This window comes from Talpa europaea (genome assembly GCF_964194135.1).
Source record: "Talpa europaea genome assembly, chromosome: 2".
Classification (NCBI taxonomy): domain Eukaryota; kingdom Metazoa; phylum Chordata; class Mammalia; order Eulipotyphla; family Talpidae; genus Talpa; species Talpa europaea.
Window position 1 is genome coordinate 8273695 of NC_140068.1, and position 14731 is coordinate 8288425.

The window sequence follows — 14731 nt, forward strand, 5'->3', positions numbered from 1 at the left end:
AAGGCAAATTCCTTTCCTGCATACAAGACACTAAGAATTAATTTTGCTTCTACTGAAACAGATGAGAAGTCGAATATACACTTCCTACAGAGAAATTTACCTAAAAATTGACCTTCATATTTAGAAAAAAGCATGAAACTTTTGGATAATCAATGCTACACAATTATTCACCTTTACTACTAAATGTAAAAGTCATCTAATTAGATAGTGAAAGTCAACTTTTTTACTTCCTGAGACATTAGTTAGGTGTTAAATACTATTCTTACATTTGGTAGAGATACACCAGGGAACAAAACAGACAAAAATCTCTACTTTAAAAAAATTTATTATTATTTTTTAATTTTATTTTTATTTTATTTTACATTTTTTTGTGGGACCCTCGCCGGTGGCCAAGGATCGAACTGGCACTGCAGAGGCTGCTGGCAGCCTCGCAACCCAGCGCTCAACCGCTGTGCCACCAGGGGAGACCCAATTTTATATATTTTTTACATCATTTTTCATTTTTGCACAGTGTATGCCTTTTCATCTTGGTTATAGTCCCCATACAATTCCCAAGCTCCCTTGCTTTGATCCCACTCCCTCCTCCGCCCCCCCTGCAGTGCAGCTCTGGTTTACAGTTGCTTGTTGATTTGGAATATTACTCAGCAATCAAAAAACATAAACTCATGCAATTTGCAGTGACATAGATGGAGCTGGAAGGGATCATGCTCAGCGAAATAAACCAGAAAGAAAAATACCGGATGATCTCACTCATAGCAGGAGTTTAGAAACCCTAAATAAGGGACCAAGAAAAAGACTAAATATAATAAATCAAAAATCTCTACCTTTACAGCAGTTAGTTTCCAGAAGGATGAGAATGACAACAAACAAATGAGAAAGTAACATATATACAGTGTGTTGGATGATGATAAATCTAACAATATGTAAAGGGCTTGCAGGAAGGGCAGTTGGGAAGAGCAGCAGCTGCTCTTTAAAATTGCCTTCAAAGATCTTTGGTTAAGATCAGAGAGAAAAATATGTAAATAGAGAGAAAAATATGTAAATTAAGAAGGGGATGATCAGAAATTTGATTCACCTCCTTAACTAACGAGAAAGAATCGCACGTAACAGAAGGTGAAATTGAGAGTTAAGAAGTCACGTAAAGGTGGAAAGTCAGGTGAGTTTTCCCTACGCCCACAAAGGACTAGAACAGACCTGTTATTCAGTTTTTCACCTTATAATCTCACCAAAAAAACACATCCCTACTTCTACCTTCAAATAAAATACTGTTCTTAAAAGCACTTCAAAGCAAAAAATCACTATTATGTTCCGTACTTAATCAAGTAATATGTACAATATACTAACCCAAAAGTTACAAATCTGAAGACAATTATGTTAATAAAGACTCACAAAATTAAAGAAAATGAAACATTATACAAATTTTTAGAACACAAAAATAGGAGAAAGCAAAACAATGACCCAAAAAATCACTGTTTCTTAAAAAATCATCAGATACATGCATAGAAAGCTCTGGATTTTCAGATTTCCTCAAACTGTTCTGGCAAAAATTAAACATTTTCTCAATAAATACACAAGCACTAAACTGTACTGATTTTAAGGCATATGTCCTCTTATTTGAGAATAATAATGCCGGTAAGCTAATAGATTACTATTCATCTAAGCCAAAGGTTAAGGGTTCTCTGAAGTTTTGGAATCATGGAAGAATCAAAGACCTTGAAATCATTAAGTGTCTCATAAAGAATTCCTTTACGAGATCTCTAACATAATCTAGTCTACTGTTTGCCAATGTATTTGTAATTTCCTTCTTATTTTAAATTCACATTTGCCTCCCTCAATTCTTATGTATTTGTTTTAATTCTATGCTAGAGATGATCAAACAGGTCTTCTCCTGTCCACTGCCAACCTTTGTTAGACTGCTATGAATTCCCTTACTAAAGGCTTCTTTCTCTTCCCTAGTTCCTTCAAGTAGGAGAAATATTTCTCATATAATAACATCAGCTATAGTTATACACATATGTATCACTTCATTCAAATTTCATCTTAAATCTATAGGTACAACTTCATTCCTTCACTTAAATAATTCGCTTATACAAATGCCTAAACAGTCTCTCAATGAAGCATATCATCCCTACCCTTTGCTTTTATTAATGATTTTCTGAACCTAAATGAAGTCCTTAGAAGTGATACAAATAACGAGTCATTATTAATTTTTTGTATTCTTAAAGGAATGTGCCATGACACACACATGGTTATTGGTAGATTTTTAAAAAAGGTCATACAAGACAATTTGTTTAGCATCAATGCATGAAGTAGGATGAGTCAACTATGCTCAATTAGTCCATGAGGTTGCTTGTAGAAGTGCGGATTCCTAGGCCTCTCCAATCCACAGAATCAAAATCACTGGGATGGAACCTAAGGGTCTGCAGCCGTGTGGGCTCCATGAGCTGGCTACCAGCTGCCACTCATGTACAACTGGCAAATATGGCCACAATGTCCCCTTCCTGTCCCTCATAAAACTGTGTCCCCTATTCCAATCCCACCCTCTGGACCTTATTCCACATACCATTGCACATGATCAGCTTTTACTAGCCTATGTGCTTTCAGTAAGTGGCACAAGAACTTCTGCTCAAGTAGCAATCTTGCCTTGCAAACCTGCTCCATCACTGCTGTGTCCCTTCCTCTTGTGTCCAGCTGCAAAGTGGCAACAAAGTTCCTGTTGCAACACAGCCTGAGGAACAACTGTAACCCTTGGACATGCTGGAGCTTAAGAATTTTGGCCTAAAGATTGAAACTGGTGTTTCACCTCCTAATAAAGACACCTTGAGAATCTTACCTGTAATCCAGGAATAAATCGAATGTCCTTTTCAACCACCAGAAGTTCAGCAACACCAGCATTGAGAATGGATCTTGTGATTCCCCCAGGTCCAGGGCCCACTTCACAGACATAAGCACTGGTCAGGTCACCAGCTTTCCTTACAATTTTATCTAAAGAAAGTAAGTTTCAGTTATTTTAATTATCTTGGCAAATTTCAATGTATGGAACTTAAGAAAATCTAACTACACCCTTATTAGCTATTGCTTAATCAACGAATCCCTTATTGTATGAGCTATCCAATTACTTTATTCTCAACTGAATAGCAATTCAAATACTCTACCGCATCACTGCTGAATTGTACCAGTTCCATAACAAAAATAGGATTACCACAATAAATTTCTTTACATTTAGCTAATACAGATAACAGAGTATGTTCCGTTATTCTACTGAACCAATCAATTTTGAAGGACAGACCAGGCACACATGCACTACTTCCCTAGTTGCTGAACAGTGATTACTTGAATAAGCAAGTAATTAAATCAAGAAGTAAAAAGTGCTGGCAGTCTCTTTACCTAAAGACATCTAATTGGTCATTGATATGGCAATGGCAACAATTTTCTAGATCATTAGACTTATAGAAATTTGGGGTTTTGGTCATTTTCAAGGAAAAAGTTAAATTTAGCAGTTGAGATTTTTAAAGATTTGCTACATACACGTGATAAGAGAAAATTTATCTTTTAACCAATATATTGAAGTTAGCAGATCTTAAGAAATCATGGAAAAGCAATGGGGTGGTCACCCTGACTGGGCTCCAGGAATGGTAGAAATCTAGCCACTTCTGGGCAGTGTTTCCTGATAGCTTATGGTACCATTTTTGCATCTGTAACTGAGAACCTGCCTTTGTGGATTTAAAGGCAAAAATAATCTCTCAACTACCCACTCATCTGTCTTAATGGATGCAGGGAGGTAATCAGTATCCACTAACAATCTCTTTGTTCCAGGTGTTCTACACGCTCCCTATCCTTTGAACACATTAACAAAGAACTACTACACCAATTGAACTGCCATGAACTCTTCAGAAGTTTATTGGTGTAAGGTCATCTAGAGAGCAAATGAGATAGGGCTCCAGGTCAGGTGTGAATTCTAAAGCCATTACAGACCAGTACCTTTTCAGAGGGGATGTTAACACAGGCGTTACACAATGAATTTGATATTCTCATCTCATAAAATGGAGGGCTGTGACAGCAGGCAGGTCAACTCTGCCCTCAAGCTCTACAGGCACATTCAAATACAAATGCATTATTAAAGTCACTGTTCATTTACTAAAGTTGGGCGTCAATCGTCCCCTGCTCCCATCTGAGCTTCTCAAGGCAGTCGGGTAACAACCTCTCTTCAAACTAGTTCCCACAGAAGAGGGAATAACATTACCAAGACTGGATTTACTCGAGGATAAAACAAGGGTCCCGTGGGGGGGGGGGGAACCACAAGATTTTAAAAAATATGTACTATAGACTTATATTTTCCGCTCTCAGAACGTGGATTTCTCCTTAGAATGTGGCTAATGACGGACAGAAAAAGACCAGTTCTGGCCACTACTAGAATCAGTGAATTTTATAAGCGGGTAACATTTTACACAGATGGTAGCATGACCCTGGCCCATGTGCAAGAACCAAAACATCTTACTCGTGCTTATTTCACTTAACTGAAAACACACTCTGGGTGTGACTTACTGCTGTAACTTTTAACTTTTGAATGAAATATGTATCCAAACTACTTATCCACACTACTACCACACACCTTATCCTGGCGCAATGTCTCATCTTTTCGAAGAGACTGTCACCAAGGAATGCGGCTTGTGGTTACAGGAAAGTGGGAGTTCGTCCAAACCGCACACTGACTCCACGCGGGGCCTCTGCTCCTGCCCACGAAGCTCACCTGCCGGCAGGTGACACGACCTGCCCCAGGCGGGGGTGGGGGTGAGGGGGGGGGACAAGGCCCGCCCGCGCCCCGCCTCGCCCCAGCTCCAGCCCCCGGAGGCTTGTCCGCTGCGTACTGACAGGCTGATTCTTGGGGTCCGGGGATTTCTGGCCCCCAAGAAGCGCCGACGCCGCGTGCCACCCGCCCCCCAGCACCTCCCGTCCCGGCGACCCGGCGCGCGCCCGCGGGCACCCGGAGCAAATGCGCGGGCTCCGGGGAGGCGGCGGCGGGACCCGCCCCGCCCGTCCTCGCCCCCGGCCGGCCCCCCGGGACGCGCCCAGACCCGGGGCGCGCAGACCAGCCACCTGTCAGCCGCAGGTCCAGGAGGAAGTTCTGGGAGAGCTGCCTCATCGCCTGCAGTCTGAACAACCTAATGATTTCCCGAATCGTGGGCAAAGGCGGGAGTCGGAACGCGGGGGCGGCCATGGCCGCGGCGGGCCGGCCAGGGCACACCCCGACCTGCCCCTCAGCTCCGACAGCCGCCCGCGGGGGAAGCGCGCGGGAGCGCTAGGGCCCGCCCCCGCGCCCACCTCATTGGTCGGATCTGCCGCGCCGGAAGTGATGAGCGCGGGCCGGAACTTTAGGCGTACTCAGAGCGCATGCGCCACGTCCTCCCCCGCTACGCGCGGTGCAGGCTGGGTGCACGCTGGTTTCCGCACGTGAGGGCGCTGGGACACGCTGGTGGGCGGAGCCTAGCGAGGGTGGGTGTGACGTAGCGACAATGGGCGGGGCGGGGCGGGGCTTGGGCGGAAAGTAGGCGGGGCGTATCGCAGGTGGCGTGGAGCCCAGCCCCGCCCAGGTGGGGAAGCGGCCAGGGCCAGGGGCTAATGCTCCTCTTTGAACAACTAACTGCATGAAAACCCATGATTAAAGGCAAAGCGGTTGGTGACCCACAGTTGCCGCTTGCATTAGATATTTTTAGAATCTCAGCTCTACAGGTGCAGGAGGCGGGTTTCTAGCTACCTTCTCCGTAGCTTTTTTTGTCTGTTAAGTGGATAGAATGTCTGCCTCAAAATTGTGAGCGCTGGAGGAGGGCCTTGGTGTGCCCATTCAGAACGTAGTGGACTGTCTGGCACGCGCGAAGCCGGTGGTCAGCGGTGGCCATGCTCTCGTTTTCTGCCAGGTGAAGGCAATCCCGAGGGTTCCATGGTCTCAGCACAGCTTGTGAGTGCGAGAGCCAGGAGGAGTCGGCTTTCCTGCTCCTTCAGAATGCATCTGTCAAGCAGAAAAGGCGCCTTGCTTAGTACTGTAGACTTTAAGAAGTGTCTTTACATATATTGAAAATTTTTTTGAATCCTCCACTATCAGCCTTGTGAAATTAAGTATTATTGGGCTCCCCTTAGGAGGGAGGAAACAAACAGAAGCGAATGTAACAATGAAATTCACAAAGCCAGACACTTGCTGCAGAGCAAGTTTATGTAACCAGTTTAATGAACTTTCTGGCTCTCAGTAACTGGAAGGCTAAAAAATGGAAGGGAAAGAAATTAACGTGGTAATACTAATAATAGGTAATATTCTTTGAGTTTTTTCTCCCCAAAGTACCCAGCTTTACAGTAGAGTGCTTTACAGCTATTACCTCATCAATTATTACTAAGCTAAAGAGCTAGGGAGGTTCAACAACTTGCCCCAAAGCAGCACAGACACTAAGTGGATGGGGCCCTGTAGTGGCAGGACTGGCCACAGTGCAGGTTTTCTATGATTCAGCAGACGGGGTAAAGGAGGAGTCAGAGTCCTGGAACCCTCAGTGGCTTTTGCAGGCTTTTATTAGGATTACCAGGTACACAGCAGGCAGGGGTGCTGGGGGGCCAGGAGGCTGGCAGGCTTCCCAGCCCCCAGCAAATCTTCACTCTGGGCTCTCCGGCCTTCTCTCACTTCTCTCTGCTTCTCTTCTTCTCTCGGCTTTCGTTCGTTCTTGGCTTCTGCTTTTCTCGGCTCCTGCTGGCGTCCCCGTGACGCCGCCCTTAAAAGCCCAGTCTCAGCCCAGGTGAATCCCATTTACCTATGCCCACACCCTACTCCAGGTGTCCGCCATCAGGCATGCATTCAGGACCACAGGGTTCCGTCATCTATCCTAATGGCGGGAGGGTAGAAAAGCCTGACACTTTTTCCTTACCCTACAGGCCCAGATTTGAATTCACACAGTGTCCAGAGCCACATATTAAATAGTGCAGTTGGTGTAGACAGATAATTTGGTTAATCCTAGTTTATACAGATGAGACTTCTGTCTGTGTATTACACAAAACCACAAAAGAAAGGGATTAAACATCACTGACCCACATGGCCCAACAAACCTCTCCTGTCTTGCCCTCTGCTCCCTTTAGCAGTGTGTTTCAGTAGATCCACCTGTTCTGCTCCCCACCCTGTCTCTGGTAAATCTTCTCACCACCCCCCTTGTAACCTCTGGCCTACACCCCAGCTCTTGTCTGCATAAATAAATAAAATAAATCTTTAAAAAAAAATCTAACATCAGATAATTTACCTTTTCTAACCATTTTTGCAAATTGCTTGTTTGGTTACAAGTGAAGCATAGCATTTTTTATTTTTCAAAGTAACAAGCTTTTTAAAAAGCTAATGGAAAACCAAGTAACTGTAGGCATGAGGTGGGAAAAAGTAGCTATTGAAATTCCAATGGAAAACCCAACCACCTTTTGCTATGGCTGTACTGGAAGCAACTGAGAGATCATCTGACATACCACCTAGTTTTGGAAAATTGGAAGTGACTCCCTTAGATCTAAGGAGATTTGCCCAGATGACATAAAATTGTATCTTGAAAGCCTAAATTTTCGATTCAGAGCCATTCACAACATACTTTACCCAGGAAAGAATTCACTCACATTTGTATTCATGGTTTCATATACTGCTCACTATGGTCATGTGGATAAAATTATCTTAATTTTACTGTGAAGAAAAAGAGGGAGATAACATCATTTGATTTGCCTCAGGATTACACAGAAAAGGAGAAAGAGAAGAATTAACCTGAGTTAAGTCTGAGTTCTTTTCTGATCTCAGAGGCTACATCCAGAAAACATGAAATAATTTTTGAAGTTATTTAATTTGTTAATTTTATAAGACTATTTAAAAATTTAGAGTGTGACTGTAGATATAAAGTTAATTTTACAGTTTTCATGTGACTATTTGAAACACAATTAGAATATATATGCAAAGCCTCCAACAAATACATATTACTAATTTAAAATTCAGGTTACACATGTGCCAGGGAATGGCTAATTTTTCTCACCAGTTTTCTGGATCCAAACTACTATGAAATCTTTATTCAGAGTTTTTGTCATTGACACTTGTCTTTCTGTGGAGGAACATGGATGCTATATGTTAAATCTGCTTGTGTCTGTTTTCATAGCTTGGAAATACCCGAAGTTGAATTAGTTTGCACAGACACTATCATAAATTCGCAGGTTGTTTGCCAATTGAAAGGAGTGTATCGACATGATCTAGAATCAGCTCACATGAATCTTTTAGAAGATGAACACCAACATGAAAGCAAAACAACATTTAAAAGAATTAAAAACACAATCACATGGAGAATTTGTGGATTCCTGGCAGTTTGTCCCCAGATGTAAATATGAAAATTATCCTCTTACTCCCTGTTGGGGTACAATTTAAGGGCCTCCCTGGTGGCTCAGGCGGTTGAGCACTATGCTGTGAAGCTGTCTGCTGCCTTTGCAGAGTGGGTTCGATTCCAGCCGGCCGGGGAGAAACCCACATGGCGCAACAGGTCTTCCTGTTTCACCTGCTGCTCCCCTCAGCAGCATATTTCAGTCAGTCTGCCTGTTCTATTCCCCACTGTCTCTGGGGAATCCTCTCACCCTCCCAAACATCTGGCCTGTGCTCTGGTTCTTGTATAAATAAATAAATCTTTAAACAAACAAACAAAAAAACTAAGCACCCACTCCTGGCCTAGCAGGCAGTTTTGGGAGGCTGGAATTGATAAGGCTGCCTTAGGGAGAAGGCCATAAAATCCACCATCATGATCAGAAAATCCAGCCCAGCTCTAGGAATGTAGAAGCAGAGGCCAGAACATGTTTCTGTGTCAAAGGCCAGTGCCGGAGACCAGACTTCCAGCAGATAACCTCTGCAAACTGGTGCCCTAAGTTAGAAAGCCCCGAAAAACAGTATAAAAGAGAGCCTCAAATCCTCCTTAGCATGCAGACTTCTCCCATTTTGCTTGCTGCTTCTCTTGGCAGTGTTTTTCAATAAATCCACCTTTTCTGTTCTTTAGTCTGGATTCTCACCCTGGACTCCAGCCTCACCCTGCTTTTTTTCCCCACTCCATTCCTACTATTTGTCCTTAAAAATCAACACTTCTGAGGGTATGACCTGTTATTTCAGAGCAGTTTCATGCGTTACTTCACTTAATTCTCACTCTAATTCTGTGCTATTCATGAGCACAGTTAAGGTGCCATTAAGTGCGCAGCTGAGTCTCACATTCTGATCTTCTTGACTGCCAAGCTTTTCCACGTCTGGTGCATGTTATGTAATTGTCGAATTCAGTAAAAAATTCCATGTTAGAGAATCTTCCAAGATTTTAATAGTTCTTGAGGTCTAATTTCTATCATCATAAATATCTGATTCTCAGTCTTTTAATTTTCAGAAAATTATGCATAGCTCCCTGCAAAGCCTGTGAAATCAGCAGGGGGCATTTAGTGGTGTATTTCACATATTAATGCAAACAGTTTTATCCTTTAAAAGAGAAGTATGCAGCTTCATCAATTTTGAGGCTTTGAAGTATCTGCTTCATCTAGATATAGATTTTAATATGCTAAAATATTGTAATTAATACAGAAATTACTAGCCCCACCTATCAGTGAAGCTGAAGAATTACAAATGATTCATACTCAACTATGAGGCAGAATTCTAATTTGCTTAAATCCCACTATGATTATATAGGAAAATAGCTTATTATTTTGGTATTTATTTTAATGAAAATACATATGTGCCTTTATTTGATATTAGTACATTATTGTGTATTTATAGGAAAAAAGTGCTAATTCTAAAAGGTTGTCATTTTACAGTTCCCTGATAGGGACTTGAAAGACACAAAGAGCAATATCTTTCTGCCATGTGGGAATTTTCAGAGAAAATTAAATGTGGCTTGGAATGGCCAAATTGAACTTTATAAAATGACTATGATGGTATGTAAAGTGCCCTTTTCTGATGGTATTTTATAATTTTGTATATTATAGCCTAATGCTCTAGAGAAATATTAAGAGCTGCATTTTGCACATATTTATTTTTTATTTTTTTAATGGCCGTTTGATGCCCACTGTTTGCAAAAGAATCTAGTGACCTACCTAGAGGGAAGAAGGAAATACATGGTAATTCTGAGCAGGCAGACCAAATGCTTATTCTGTGGGGACAGAAGCAGGGCAACTTACAGCAAGCAATACATGCTAATTGCCTGAGGGAACCATGTAGCAGTTACACTATTTTTAAAAAATATAGTATTTATCACTATTCTAGGCAGTATTTGAAAGCCTGCTGATTATCCCCAAAGACCTGTGAATTATTGTCAAGTACCCTAATGAGGTGATAAGGATAGGCAACCCTTTCGACTCAGGAGGAGACAACTCAGGATTTTTTCCTACATGATAAGGCACATCTGTCTGTGAATAAAGAGGTCAGTGCATGCTAAAGACAATGTAAAAATAATTAGCCTTTATTATATTAATAGTTTATTAGTATAAGTCGCAACATCTAATGGAAGAAAAGATTGAGAATAAATGAGACTGGATGTGAATATATTTGCATTTAAGGAGTTTCCATGCATTGAAAAATTGATATGGGACAAGACTGCTCTGTGAACATGGAGGTTCCAGGCACATAAGTCTCCTGCACATCTTGGTGACAGCCCCATGCTTTCCCAGAGAAGGGACTGTGGGTAGCCTGTCAATAAGGTCACAGCTAGTTTCCTATGTCCATCTCTATGTTAAGATCCTAAGGCCAGAGTATAGCTGACATCACAGGAGGAAGACCCCTGTGTAGTCCTGGCCTGCGTTCTCAATCCCGTGTGAGTGAGCAAATTGGAGCTCATGCACAGCAGCTTCCGACCTCTTCAACTGAAAAGGTGAAGGCCAGAATGAGGAAGATGGGGTGCACCTCGGCCTGGAGGAGGAGGCCCACACAGGTTTGTTGACAACCTCTCATTTCCCTTTTGGCCCACCTGGAACTCGGGCCCTTCAGACCTCTGTTGGACTTAGATATTGCTCTATCCTACCAGACTTCTTTTCCCTAAATCATCCAAAATGAACACTGTCCTCACCAGTCTCCGTCATCCAGGTCAGACCATCATTCCCCTAGTGAACGGCTGCTATTGGGTTACGCGGCCTAGAACAGCATGCTTCTTCCTTCCAAGTGATGGCTGTGGTCTCCCTCTTGGGAACTAGGACCAGGCAGACATCCCTGTCAAAAGCCTAAGTTGGCAGCTTCACCCCTTCACTGAGGATGAGGGTCTAGACTCGGCAGTCCCTGATAATGGTGTGTGAGTGGGCAGTCAGAAGGAAGGAAAAGGCAAAGCTACTGCAAACCCTGACATGTCAGCCCTCGAAGTAGAGGAGGTCACTCTGGATGGGCGAGCAGAAAGGAAAATTTTGGGGTTTGATCCTGGACCTCCGGCGAGCATCCCACCTGGCAAGGTAGGCTTCTCCTGTCTCGCCCGCTGCTCCCCTCAGCAGTGTCTTCTGTCAGTCTGCCTGTTCTGTTCCCCACTCTGTCTCCAGTGAATCCTCTCACCCTCCCATGTATCTGGCCCATACCCCAGTTCTTGTATAAAAATAAATAAATCTAAAAAAAAAAAAAAAAGAAAGGAGAAATTTTGGCTCCTCACAATCAACAATCCTACCTGTGTCTTTGATTTACAGTAAGGAAACAGAGGTATTCTTTGAACCAACAGTCCTCTTCAGCTCCAGCCCCATTTCCAGCCCCTCTTCACAGTGAAACTTTTTTCATTTCCAGGTTCCTTTTTATTTCTTTATATTATCATTATTGTTATTATTTTGAGGGACATTGCATTACAACACTGTATATAATTTAGGGATGTAAGTTGACACCTATTCAGATGTATGTTAACATACCACACCCACCACCAAGATCCCATAATCCTCCACCACAGAACGTGAGGTTCTCTCTGCATTTTATTTCCTCCCCACCCATCTCCCTCTGCTAATCTCAATTCCACAGACAGAGTTCGAGGGTTTGTTTGGTTTAGTTTTTCTGCTCCTTTCTTTTGTTTTTCTATGTTCCATGTATGAGTGAAATCATCCAGTGTTTGTCTTTCTCTTTCTGACTTATTTCACATAGCATCATCCACTCTAGTTCCATCTATGTTGTCACAAACAGCAAGAGTTTATCTGTTTTTAACCGCTGAGTAGTATTCCATTGTGTGTATACATACCATGTCTTCTTAACTGATTTTTTAAAGATTTATTTATGCATAAAAGAACTGGGGTGCAGGCTAGAGGTGATGGGGTGAGAGGATTCACCAGAGACAGAGTGGGGAGCAGAACAGGCAGACTGACTGAAATACACTGCTGAGGGGAGCAGCAGGGAGTCAGGAGAGGTCTGCTGTGCCATGTGGGTAGCTCCCTGACCGGGGATGGAACTCATCCTGCAGTGGCTGCAGATAGCTCCATAGGTTGCGTCTTAACCCCTTGGGCCACCAGGGAGGCCATACCATGTCTTCTTAGTTCAACATATACTCTTTACTCCTTTGTTATAGTTTTATAAGTGTTAGAGATTAACTGTCCATATAATTGTGAATTTATTTCTGGACTCTCAATTCTATCCATTGTTCTCTTCATAGTCAAACTTGTCCAAATGGTCAGGTATGCCTACCATTTTGATTTCCTCCCCTCCCATACATTCTTCAGCCTTCTCCATCCTTGCATCTAAAATATAGTCATCAAGATTCTCAAGTTCTCCATGTTTCCAAAGCCAGAGGACTCCTCTCCAGTCTTTCATGACCTAATGTGTAATGATATCAGCACTTAGTACAGTCCATAACATACCAGACCCTTGTGCATGTTAACTTTTTAAACATATATAACATACTGTCCCCTTTTACTATTGAGGAAATTGTATGAAGACAGAGAGTTGAGTATCTAAGTTCACACAGATGCTTAGTGACAGAGAAGGAGCTTGACCCTGGGCAGTCTGACTGCAGCCTCTCCACACCCCACCTCTGTGCTCTGTTCACTACCCTGGTGACTGGCAGGTAGCCTCTCTCTGAAGTACTCTGTTCTCTCAACTGCTGTAACCTGGTATCTTTCTCTTTCTCATACACTGACTTCTCTTTCTCCACCTAAACCCTCCAGTGTTTGTCTTCTCAAGGCTCAATCTGAGATCCTCCTCTTTCTCTCCTGCTTCTTCCTAGGTGATCTCATTATTTTTCAAAGATTCCCTGCCATCTTATTGATGCATCTCAAATTTATATTTCTAGCTCTAAACTTGCATAGACTGGGCCTCCCCCGGTGGCGCAGTGGTTGAGTGCTGGGCTGCGAGGCTGCCTGCAGCCTCTGCAGCGCCAGTTTGATCCCTGGCCACTGGCAAGGGTCCCACCAAAACAAACAAACAAACAAACAAAACAAAATAAATAAATAAACTTCCATAGACTGGCAGGTCTCACGTACTCAGGTATCTCAAACTGGCCATCTCAAATGCAATTCTTGCTCTTCTCCATGAGAGTTTTGTCTTCTCATAAATCTTCCCACACAGTAACTTCAGAAACTTAGGAGTCTAGCTCTCCTCCCTCCTACCCGGCCCCATCCCATCATCACCATCAATTCCGGCAATCCCCTCTTGCCAACAGGTCTCACGCTGACTTTCCCTCTCCTTGTGCAGGGCCACAGCTTTCACGTACATTCTGATGACAGCCTCCACTCTTCTTCCCTGCGATCCATTTAAATTCAACAGCAAAGGGATCTTCAAAATGTAAATTTGATCACGTCACACATCTGCATACGACCCTTCTGGAGCATCCCAGTGCATTTAAAATAAGAATCCAATTCCTCCCTGCAGACTTACAAAAGCCTAATCTGCTCCTGCTTATCTCCAACCTCATTTAGAACCACCTTCCCAAGAAAGTACAGCCATGCTGTCTTTATTCCTCACACATACCAAATTCTTACCTCCTCTCTTTTCTTGCACACGCAGTTTTCTCTGCCTGGAAGGATCACCTCCCACTCTTCAGCTGGTGAACGCCTTCTCTTTTCGGCTGTCTCACCATCAAAGTTACCTCTTCAGCTAGAACTTTTCTTGACACAAAAAAGAGAGGAAGCTCATTTGACCTCTGACTACCTTTCTTTAAGCTTTTGCTTTTACATTGCTTCTTCTTTGCACCTTATTGATTTATTTATTTATGCACACAAGAGCTAGGGTACAGGCCAGAGATGTGGGGGGTAAGAGGATTCACCAGAGACAGAGTGGGGAACAGAAAAGGCAGACTGACTGAAATACACTGCTGAGGGGAGCAGTGGGCAAGACAGGAGAGGTCTGCTGTGCCATGTGGGTTTCTCTCTGGCCGGCTGGGGATCGAACTCGTACTGCAGAGGCTGTGGATTGCTTCATAGTGTGGTGCTTAACCCATTGCGCCACCAGGGAGACCCTGCACTCTTTAAAAAAAAAATCATGGCCCTAATAACTGTCAGATCAATATATTTTCCAAAAATTTCATTTTGGTAGAACAGATGCACAGTACGCCCTGCACGCCTTCCTCTCTTGCAGTTTTTGATAGTCAGCCTACCAAGAGGTACAGCCAGTCTCTACAACCAGAAAGGATGCCTGAGATGTTGGAGCTAGTGCAGGAGCCAATGGTCCTTCTCAGGCCAAGCATAATTCTTTGGTTGTTGGTCTGGGAGGATTTCTAGAGTTCTGTGGGACAATGCAATGTGGTTCAGGTATCCTGGGGGAACTTGGGGAGCCTGGGAA

General features: G+C 43.2%; 1 protein-coding gene across 1 annotated transcript in view; it reads right to left on the reverse strand.

Moving 5' to 3' along the window:
- Positions 1 to 5218, reverse strand: part of TFB1M (transcription factor B1, mitochondrial) — a gene marked incomplete at both ends in the record, with an annotated part of 47769 nt that extends 42551 nt beyond the window's left edge. The window contains 2 exons of the mRNA XM_084257764.1: positions 2834 to 2985; positions 5098 to 5218. Coding sequence (XP_084113890.1) covers positions 2834 to 2985; positions 5098 to 5218 — 273 coding nt within the window. The remainder of the gene's footprint in view (positions 1 to 2833; positions 2986 to 5097) is intronic.
- Between the last annotated feature and the right edge of the window lie 9513 nt (positions 5219 to 14731).